Source organism: Corythoichthys intestinalis, chromosome 22 (genome assembly GCF_030265065.1).
Source record: "Corythoichthys intestinalis isolate RoL2023-P3 chromosome 22, ASM3026506v1, whole genome shotgun sequence".
Taxonomy (NCBI): Eukaryota; Metazoa; Chordata; class Actinopteri; order Syngnathiformes; family Syngnathidae; genus Corythoichthys; species Corythoichthys intestinalis.
The window spans coordinates 8,749,614-8,760,939 of record NC_080416.1 but is presented as its reverse complement, the minus strand read 5'-3'; the positions used below and the strand labels follow the sequence as shown (position 1 = coordinate 8,760,939).

The 11,326-nt window shown below is 36.3% G+C and overlaps 1 protein-coding gene across 1 annotated transcript; it reads left to right on the top strand.

Moving 5' to 3' along the window:
- The first annotated feature begins 1,570 nt into the window (after positions 1-1,570).
- On the top strand, positions 1,571-7,398 carry lratd2a (LRAT domain containing 2a). Its single transcript, XM_057827176.1, has 2 exons — positions 1,571-2,415; positions 5,641-7,398. Exons 1-2 carry the CDS (start codon positions 1,870-1,872, stop codon positions 5,920-5,922), a joined length of 828 nt encoding a protein of 275 aa, XP_057683159.1. The 5' UTR covers positions 1,571-1,869; the 3' UTR covers positions 5,923-7,398.
- The last annotated feature ends 3,928 nt before the right edge of the window (positions 7,399-11,326 follow it).

The following is an 11,326-nucleotide window of genomic DNA, read 5'->3' as shown; positions in this document are numbered from 1 at the left end:
TTTAAATTTGTGATTTTAATAAATACATTTTTAAAATTTTGTTTTAAAATATCTCACTTTTTATAGATTATTTGTAATAGTATTTTGTTTTCATTTGTTTTAAGATTTAAATAAGATTTTTGAAAATGTTGTTTAGCTAATGTTGAAAATATTTACATTTATTTTTTAATTATTGTAATTTTAATGTATTTCTTTTTTAAATTTGTGTTCATTTGAAATTCACCTTTAACTTTTAATCGTTTTTTTGTTTTAGTTTGAAGATTTACATTTTAAGATATTTTTTAAAAATTGTTCTTTATGTTAAAAATATTTTTATTGTAATTTTAATACATTGTATTTGTTTTTAAAATATATCGTGTTTATTTTAATTATTTCACTTTTCATTTTATAGATTATTTTTATCAGTATTTTTTGTATTTTTATTTTAGGTTTAAGATTTAAATAAGATTCTTAAAATTGTTCTTTACCTAATGTTAAAAAATATTATTTTTTAGTTATATTTATTGTAACTTTAATCAATTTGTTATTTCAAAATGTGTGTTATTTGTATTTCACAATTTTATACATTAATTTTTAATCGCATTTTTTCTGTCCTTTTTTTTTTTTTTTTTTTTTTTTAAAGATTTACATTTTAAGATAAAAAAAAATTCTTTGTTAAAATATTTTTTTGTAATTTTAAATATATATTTTTATAAATATTATGTTTATTTTAATTTTATTTCACTTTTTATTTTACACATTTTTTTTAAAGAGTATTTTTTGTTTTTTTGTATGAATTACATTTTAAGATTTTTAAAAGACCGTTCAGGTCAAAAGTAGATTTTATTGTGATATTAATAAATTGTTTTTTTTTAGTTTTGAATATGTCATTTTAGTTATTAGCTTTTTGTTTTATTCATTTTTAATAGTATTTTTTTTGTTCTTTTTGGTATTAGTTTTAAGATTGATTTAAGACTTCTTCATGCTAAAAATAGATTTAATTGTAATTTTAATACATTATATGTATTTTAAAAAAATTCGTATTTTAATTGTTTTTTTTTTTTTATACATGAATTTTTAAGAGGTTTTTTTGTGTTCTTTTTTGGTTAAAAGATTTACATTTTAAGATTTTTAAAAGACTTCATGTTCAAAATAGATTTTATTTTAATAGATTATATGTATATATATTTAAATATATAATGTTTATTTTAATTGTATTTATCCCACTTTTTATTTCAAACATTATTGTAGTACTTTTTTGTGTTCATGTATAGAAAGTCGGGGAAAGTTATCGGCATAGCAGTTTAAAAAAAAATCACTTTTACTTTTTAAAGTATTTTTGGGGTTTATATTTCTATTTTTTTTTTTTTTTTACTTTTTTATAACTTAATTTTTAAAAAAGTGTGTAAAATTAGCACAAATAAATACTCTTATTAAAACCCCTCCATTTATTCCACCAACATGGTAAAAACATAATTCATTTTAATTGCATTGTTGTTAGTTTTTTTGTTTTGTTGTATTTTTGATCCATTTCCGGTTTCAACTTTTATTTGAACAGCTACACGGTCACTCTTTTCCGGTTTGGAAAACCAGGATTTTACGGGTTTAAGAGGAGACGCACGTGAGCCTCATCGAGTGATGAGGGGAACAAACGCCCGCTGAGCAACCGGTTCGAACCGGACCAACTTTGGCGTGGAACTATTCGACGAACCCACGCCAACTTTGATGCCGGAAAAGACGCGCAGGTGAGACGCAAACACCTTAGAAGAAGAGAGGGGCGGAAGGTTCATTTGGAATTTTTTGGGACGCTTGTGGCTGCGTAACTTGGATTCAAATTGCCCTAAATGGTGATGTTTTGACACCCGGGTTCGGAACTTGTTTTTGGCCCGAATGGGGAACCACATGGAGCGCTTAAATTACGCCGAAGTTCCCACCGTCGACCCGCACGGCGTGGACCGGGACGATGGTCCTCGTATAGGCGTGTCGTACATCTTCTCCGGCGGGGAAGATGACGACGACGAGCCGGGTGGAAGTAGCGGGAAAGACAACGACGGGGCGGCGGACGGCACTCCGGCGAATTCGAACCCGGAAGAAACGCCGTTCGACCCGCGGGAGGAGGTGGAGTGCGCCGTGTACAAACTGGACGAGTGCGTGTACGAGAAGAGCCAGCGTTCGTCCACCCTGGAGGTGTATTCGCCGGAGAACCTGCTCAACAAGTGCCGCGCCGGCGACCTGGTGGAGTTCGTGGCCGGCGGACAGTACCCGCATTGGGCGGTTTACGTAGGTAACTTCCAGGTGGTGCACCTTCACCGAGCCGAGGTCAAGAGCGCCTTCCTGACGGATGCCGGGCGTGGGAGACGATGCCGGATTGTCAACGAGCGATACAAGTTTCGAGCCCGGGACCCCGAAGCCGTCGTTCAGAGCGCCCTGGAGCAGGTGGGGGCCCCAACAACCTACTGCCTCGTCAGCATTGCGTTATCTTGAGTTAACAACAAAAGTCGTTTATCGTTTAAGAAAAATGTAAAAAAGTTTTAAACACTCATTCACTATTATTGACGGCGAAAGGCGTCCAATCCATTTGGACTGGGAGTTAAAATGTATTGGACGTCTACTGACGTCAGTGGTAGCCAATAAGTTAATGATCCAAAAATACGTCTATCAGTTAACACAATTTGTAAAATGTCATAAAATCACAATAATTCCAGTAGTGTTTATGTTAAGCGTACGACATAAATGGACACATTTTAGAGTGTCAATTAGTTTTATTAAATTTAAAAAATGTTTAGCAGAATTACAGCCTGAAATATCATTTTAAACATTTTTTACTCTCATTTTAATCATATTAGGGTCCCAAAAAATTTTCAGATGAAGTCAAAAGTTGAAATCAAATTATGTGTTCCAAGCATCTCCCAAAACGGCTTGTTTTGTGGTACATAAAAATAGTAATAGCGCCGTCTTCCAAAGTATGAATACAAAAATGGGCTAAAATTGGAAATTTTGAGAAATAGGCTGGTTTTATGAAAAACAAGAAGTCACACAATTTGAGTGAGTTTTAATGTTTTGTGGGTGGGGCAATTTGCGAATGATCTTTGTGTGTCTTCTCCTTTTGTATTTGCGTGAGCATCTAAAAGTATTTTAACTCGTATACTTCCATTGACGGTGATAGACATCCAATCCATTTTAACGGAGTCAGCCAAAATCGTTGTCAATGGCAGCCAGAATTAAGGAACTATGTTGGAGATAAAAAATTTACACGAAAGTAGATTTTAGCTATTGAGAGCAAATTGTAAGAAAAAAAGTAGATCGACTGTAGCTAAATTTTAATTAGATTGTTGCGTAAACTCAGGTTGAACTCGGGAACAATTGCAGATTAACGTCTGAAGGACCACAGATTAAATTATTGAACCTTAATCTTGGATCGGTTTTGGTTTAATTCTCTGATCTGTTTGGGTTTAAACACAGACTAGATTAATCTCAGACCGATTTGAGATTAAAGTTGGACGATGGCCGATTAAACTCAGCCTTGTATTTCGAGATTAATCTCTGCTCAATTTTGAGATTATTTAGGCATGTGCCGGTATGATAACCTTTAAGCCAAAAGATCACATTATTGCAATTACAACTCTAAAATGTGTTACTTTGAGATATCTGGGTTAAAAAAACTTGTTTCAATTTTTCCAAATTAAAATAATTAAAAAAGTCCTTTAGGTGAGCATGAATCCACAGCCACAGAGCAACATTATTACCATCAGAACAAAAATAAGAGAATTATTTTCCATAAAAAGCACGTGTGTATGACTCGTATCATGTTTACATAATACACACACACTTTCTCAACACAGACGGTTGCTAGAGAGAAAAGAAACACCACGTTTTACCACCGCTAGACACACTAACCATGCTGGAGTTAATACTCGTAGCTTGTGGGAAACGTTCATGACAGTGTTTACTAACCTTTAATTTTGTATAAATGTGAAATTATATTAGAGATATTGCCTCCTCGGCAGCCACCCTCCGCAAACATGTTCTAACATGTCGATTGGCTTTCCTCCTCTAAGCCGCGGCCGTCTGTAACTTTTCTGTAGCTATAGTATTCCCATACCAGCGATTTCGTTTTGTTTGATGGGTGGGAAAAAGTTCAGGAGTTTCGCCGCCTCCAGCCATCGTGTAGCACAGCTGACTCACTGACACTGAGCAACAACCGGTGGGGGAGGGTTGAGCCTTGCAGCTGCAAGCGAGGGGTTTCTCCATGCATTTTTGGGACATAAAAAATAGCTAATACCTTAGGGGCGGAATGAAGGAAAAATTATGCGGTTTTGAAACCTTGACGTTTTCATACCACAGTATACCTGAAACCGGTATTCGGCACATGTCTAAAATTAATAGATTCGTTTAGATCTGTCCCGACTCGTCGACGTTGTCGACGTCGTCGATGACGTAAATGCGTCGACGGGCATTGACGAATTTGACGGGTTAAAAAAAAAATTACATGCGGATAAAGTTTAGAATGGCGGGCGCTCGCGATGCAAGCGGTTGTTACTAACACCCCCAAGGGGGCCGCTGTTATTTCAATGTGACCGGCACTGTCAGATTGAGCAAAGAGGAAGAAAGTGGGCGAGCGAAAGAGAGGGAGCGAAACAGAGGGAGTGGGATCGGTGAGTTTGGAAAGTGCGCGGGTAGCGCGGAGTTCAGTGGCTGCAGCCCCTGCGCTTTTGTTTAGGACAATAAAAGTATCCATAAAGAGCCATCCGACGCCTCTCGGTGTTTTTATGCACGCCGCCGCCTTCCTGAGGAGGACATGGGTCGAACCGACGACAACGAGCCAAGTGAATCGCCGGTTCGCTCCTCACTATGCACTATGGCGAGGAGTTGAAAACACTGCCAATTACCAAAAAGGGCAGAATTGGTGACACATGAAAGTGGCATAAAGCCAAAAAAGCGGACCAGAATAGCCAGAGCCTGGAATATTTTCAAGGAAAATATGGATGGTGCCACTGTGTGTACTCTTTGCTAAGCTGAGCTCGCGTACCACGGTAGCACGTCTGCTATGAACGAACACTTGAAGCGCCGTCGCCCAAGTATAATTTTCCAAGACAACAAGAAACAACAAGCTAGCAGATTGTAAGTCCATACAACAGTCTAACGATTTTTTAAAATGGAAGTTACCTTTATGTGTGTCGTATAAACGTGCATTTTTATTTAATGAAATAATGTATGTATAATTATATATATATATATATTTTTTAATTTATTAGGATCATGGAAGCTCCCACTTGGGGAAAATACATACATCCTGTATATACATAATATAATGAAAATATGTATGGAAACAGCACTGGCCTGCTTACTGTAATCCATGACTGCACTGTTAGTCACTTTATATTATATAGTATCATTGTGTATATACATATAGTAGTATACTATAAAATTAAATATATAGTATTAATTTTGTGAATAAATGAGCTTTAACAAAAATTTCATTATTAAAGTAGTTAAAAAAAAAAAAAAAAATAGATTAGTCGACTAATCGTAAAAATAGTCTGCTGACTAATCGGGAGGAAATTAGTCGTTTGGGACAGCCCTAGATTTGTTTAATATCAATGTTAGATTAATCTCAGATTTTGGGGATCCAGAATAAACGGTGCAAACGGCTCGCCGTAGGTGGGCCTGAAGGACCGCGAGCTGCGCTGGCGGAACTCTGAGGGCTTCGCCGCCTGGTGCCGCTTCGGCCGCCGGGAACTGAAGGCGGGCGGCGAGCTGCGCGGCGGCGGCCAGCCGTACACGTTGCACGTCATGCTGGGCGAGCGCAAGTATTCGCACGCTCTGGAGTTCCAAAGCCTGGAGGACGTGATCGCCGAGAAGCGACGCGGGGACTACCTGGGACGGACTGCCCTCCTGCGGGAGTTGGCGGCCCACCTGAGGACTGACACAGGACCTCACTGATGAAATGAGATTCAACTGATCCTTTTTGGAAAAAAAGTTCTCTAATTTTGGGGACCGAAACAGATTTTTTCATTTTATTAAACTCTAAAGTGGAGTTGAAACAGTCGAATATGCCCAAGAACCTATAAATCGACCCCTGAGTTCCATTCGTTTATTTAAAATTTCGGACATTTTAAATTCAAAGTGCAGAAAATGCGCAGAAAAACTTGGCAATAATGTTAGCGTTTCTAAAGTGAAATCATACAGGACTTGCAAATAAAAAATAAAATTATTCGACACAGAAATTGGCGCTAAATGATTAAATTATCAAAATATTGGTCAAATAACTTAATGCAAGTTTCTGATGAATCTTTTTTGCACTTTGAAAAGCCTTTCTTCAATTAACCTGTAAGGTACTCCGAAACTCCCCGATGAGTGCCTCGAGGTTCGAGCACTGCTTTAATGCAATAGAAGAAATTTTTCGAGTTGAAATCGTCTTTGTTAATCCTTGATATTCATGAGGATTTAAGCACCTTTTACCCACAAACTGGACCACATATTGTGTTAAAAGTGCTTAAAATGTGACTTAAATGTGCTTGAGAATGTTACTCGTATGATGTTGATGTAAAATATCTTCCAATTTCAGGATGGGCAATGCTTACATATCTTTCCTGAGTTTAACATTTTAAACATTTGTGAAACTACTTTGTATACTTAAGTGCGCTTAAAACTGATGTAACCAATTGCAATTGTTACTACTGACCCACAGGTGACGTGGAAATCTGTCACGACTGTTACTGAACCAAATGTATGTCTCGCATATCACTTCTTTTACCGTATACTGTCAAATCAATATTTATTTGATAAAATTTTCATTTTAAACCACGGTGGAATGGAGGGAAACCTCACATTTTTTGTGTTACTCAAAATGTTTTTTTTTTTTTTTTTTTAGACTAAATCGGGATTATTATACATCATTTTTTTTTTTTTATTAATAAAAACTTCATAGCTGTGAAGTGGAATAAAGATTGACCCAAATCGCAGAAAATCACGCAGAAATGACTTAAAATTAGGGGTGCACGATATCCATTTTTTGAAACCGATATCGATAACTTCCTGCTCCTCAAGGCCGATACCGATACGATAATCGATAATATATATATCATTTTTCAATGTATATTCACCTGAGTTTTGAACACCTGTAGGTCAAAAATACTAGTGGTGGATTCAGCTTAGATTTGCCTTTGACCAAACCAGAATTTTCATGATGAAATGAACATTATTATAATGAAAAAAAACAAAGAGCGTAACTGAACTTTGCATACTGGAAAAACAGGAGTGGAAACAAAAGCACAAATCCCAATCTGACACTGTGCCAAAATTATTATTATTAGGGCCGATAATATATTATGTTATCGGATTTATTGGGATGACGTCATAATTCCTATTATCGGACCGATAATTATCGAACGGATAATTATCATGCACCTCTACTTAAAATTGAAGACAGAAGAAAAAAATCACATAAATATCAAAAAAGCTACTCAAAGCTGTTTTTTTTCCTGAAATTTAGCAACTTTTAAAATTAGCTTGATACCGGGGCATTACTTTGAGGGGGGTGCTGGGGGTTTGACCACGCCCTGGCCACTAATGGCCCCAGTTTGCGGGCGTAAAGTGGGCGAGGGGAGGGTCAAACAGAATGGTAAAATGAGCTGTAATATAGTGTCGGGTTGCAGCTATCGATTATTTAAGTAATCGATTAAGCTATCAACTAGTTAGTTCGAATAATCGAGGAATTGGAGGAGGAACATTTAATGCGTTGCAGAATACATTTTCCGAAAGGTAAAACAAAAGCTTGCTAAAATTGCACTTTCAAAAGAGCATTAAATGTGAATACAAAATAAACTTGGTGCAATTATGCTTTGTTTGGGAAAAAAACATTCGTTTTACAATAGCAATATTTGCATTTAAAAATAAATTCAAATACCTGAGATTGGCCTCAACCGGTTTAAAAAAAAAAAAAAAAAAATCGAGCATCAAACTACAACAAAAGAACAATTGGCCAACTTGCATAGCAAATGTCCGCTAGCTTCAATGCTATAAAATGCAAACTTTTTTTTTTTTAAACAATGCTCTTAACTTGGGCTGCAGCTATCGAATATTTATATATCTGATAAGGAACATGAAAAATTAAAATACCTGAGCTGAGCCTCAAACGGTATAAGAACAATTGGCTGACTTGCAAAGAAAAAGTCCGCTAGCTTAAATGCTATGTAATGCTAAAGTTTATTTATTTTTTTAACAGTGCTCTTAACAAATGGTTCAGACACATATTCCCACAAAAAAATATAAATATACCTATAAACTAAATAATGAATTCATTAAAAAACATTACCTTAAACAAAAACTTAGCTAATGTTGGTCTTAACAGGGAGCAGTTGGATTCAGCCATGTGAAAAGAGGCAGCCCTAATCAATAAAACTAAATGCACTTTCAAAATAAACTAATACAGTGCCACTTTAAACGAATACTTGAAGCAACATTTAATTCGAATATTTTTTTCTAATCGAATACTCGAGTTAATCGATTAATCGTTGCAGCGTTACTCTTAACAAATGGTTCAAACACATATTCCCCCCCAAAAAACGGCTAAATATACATCTAAACTAAGTTACGAATGCATAAACAATCATATAAGAGCAAACAAAAATTTACAACCTTATGTTGGTCTAAACAGGAAGCAGCTGGATCCAGCTGTTTTAGATGCGTCATATTCACTGTTGCCACTAGAGGGCAGTGTATCCACCCAATTTAATAAAACTCAATACAAACACTTTCAAAACAAACCATTACAACGCCACTAAAGAATCCTCGGAAGCAGCAAAATTTGATTCAAAGCTTTTTTTTCTAATTGAATTACTCTGGTTAATCGATTAATCGTTGGAGCACTAATATCGTGTTTTAAATGTTGAATATCTCTGCCAGCACCCCCTACCCCTTGCTTACTCAGTTGTCTATAGATGCCTGCAAAAAAAAAAAAAAAATTTAAATCCACTTGATCCCAACACATACACACCGGACAATCATTGTCCACTAGCACCCCCTCATCGGATGATCCACTCAGGGTGCCCGTTTATGATCATCACACCCAAGCCCTGTTCGCATTTGTTCCGCCACTGGCTCGATACATAAACCCCCTCTTAAGTCGGGCTTTCTCAACTCTATTTTTTTCCCCACCGCCAGCTGACTTTGCGTTACAAGCGATTGGTCGCCGTAGTAACAGTTGATTCTGGCCAAACAAAAGCCTTTTATTTATTGTGCCTGGCCTCACGTGAGTGCAATAAAGCAGCTAGCGGATGACAGTCTTCACCTTTGCTGAGGTTCTAACATTATTTAGGGTGTTCTTAAATTGCCTTTTGTTTGTTTGTTAGTTTTTTTTAACTTTTAGTAGTGAGCAAATGATTTCATAAACGCTCCTTAACCCTCCTGTTATTACGTTGACGGGTTTTAAAATTGAACACTTAAAGTGAAACTGCCCTGTTTTTTCCTGTTTTAAATACCGTAATTTTCAGACTATAAGCCGCTACTTTTTTCCTTCATTTTGAATCCTGCGACTTATAGTCCAGTGCGGCTTAGTTGTTGATTTATTTTGGTTCATTGATAACACTTTATTTGATAATGGCGTCATACGGCCGCCATAATAAGTGCTTATGACAGATGTCACCAAGTGTCATCCAGCAAATTATGTCATGAACTCCAGCTTTGATATCTTAAATTCATTCAAAAGTGAGATCATTTGCTGGAACAACAACGAAACAACTAGAACAGTAACTGAAGAAATTGGCACAGAACATGAATTTTGATTGTTATTTACATCTGTAGCGATGCAATGCATGCTAGGAGGCATGTTGGACGACAACAGTGCTGACAGCAGAGGTTGTCTCCTCCGAGGGAGCAGTGATGACCAAATGAACCACCATGAAGCTTTGACTGCAAAGCTTCATTGCTTCAAGAAACTTAATTTGGTCTTATGATGCCACTGTCTTTTGTTGTAAATATCCCATAATACATTGAGGACAGCTGTGGCCTATAGTCCAGTGCGGCTTATTTATGAACAAATACCGTTTTTGTGTCAAATTTGGTGGGTGGCAGCTTAGTCAGGTGCGCCTTATAGTGCGAAAACTACGGTAGTTACATTTGTATTTATGAAACATTTAAACATATATTTTGCAATGAAATTATTAGTGGGGTCATTTTATATTTGGATATTTAGTCAGAGGTCAAACTGGCCCGTCTTTTTGTCCCAAAAAGTTTTTGGGTATTAAACATGTTCTGCTTGGCTTAATGAAGGTTAGTGGCACATGTTTACAATTAGATTAGTTTTAGAAATTCAGTTTGACACGTTCAACTGTCATTGCCAAAAACTGATTGGACGTCCATTTCCATCAATGGCAGCCAGTGAGTGTGACCTTAATTTTAAAATTTTAGACTTTTGCACATTGGGGGTGGCGTTGCTCAGTGGTAGAGTACCGAATTGACCCGAATATAAAAGTGTTTTTTGCATTGAAATAAGACTGAAAAAGAGGGGGCCGTCTTATATTCGCGGTCTAGACATTATACCCATTCACGAGGCTAGATGGCGCCAGATATTGAAGTGATGTTCTGTCATGAGTCGTGACAGATCTCAGCTACTCTCCCCATTCATGACGCTAGATGGCGCCAGATATCATTGAAGCGATATTCTGTCATGACACATCTCAGCTACTCTCAAGTTTAACCAGTTTGCATTATTTTATTGCAATGTTTTTCCTTATTCAGATTTGTTTCAAGACTACAGTTAGACTTCATTTTGATGGTTAATGCAGTTATTTTAATTTAGGGCTGTCAAAATTGTCGCGTTAACGGGCGGTAATTAATTTTTAAAATTACGTTAAAATATTTGACGCAATTAACGCACATGCCCCGCTCAAACAGATCAAAATGACAGCAGTGTAATGTCCGCTTGTTACTTGTTTTTTGGTATATGGCGCCCTCTGCTGGCGCTTGGGTCCAAATTATTTTATGGGTTTGAGCACAATGAGCATGGTGTAATTATTGACATCAACAATGGCGAGCTACTAGTTTATTTTTTTATTGAAAATTTTACAAATTTTAATAAAACGAAAACATTAAGAGGGGTTTTAATATAAAATTTCTATAACTTGTACTAACATTTAAGAACTACAAGTCTTTCTATCCATAGATCGCTTTAAGAGAATGTTAATAATGTTAATGCCATCTTGTTGATTTATTGTTACAATAAACAAATACAGTACTCATGTACCATATGTTGAATGTATATATCCATCTTACCTTTCCATTCCAACAATAATTTACAGAAAAATATGGCATATTTTATACATGGTTTGAATTGCGATTAATTACG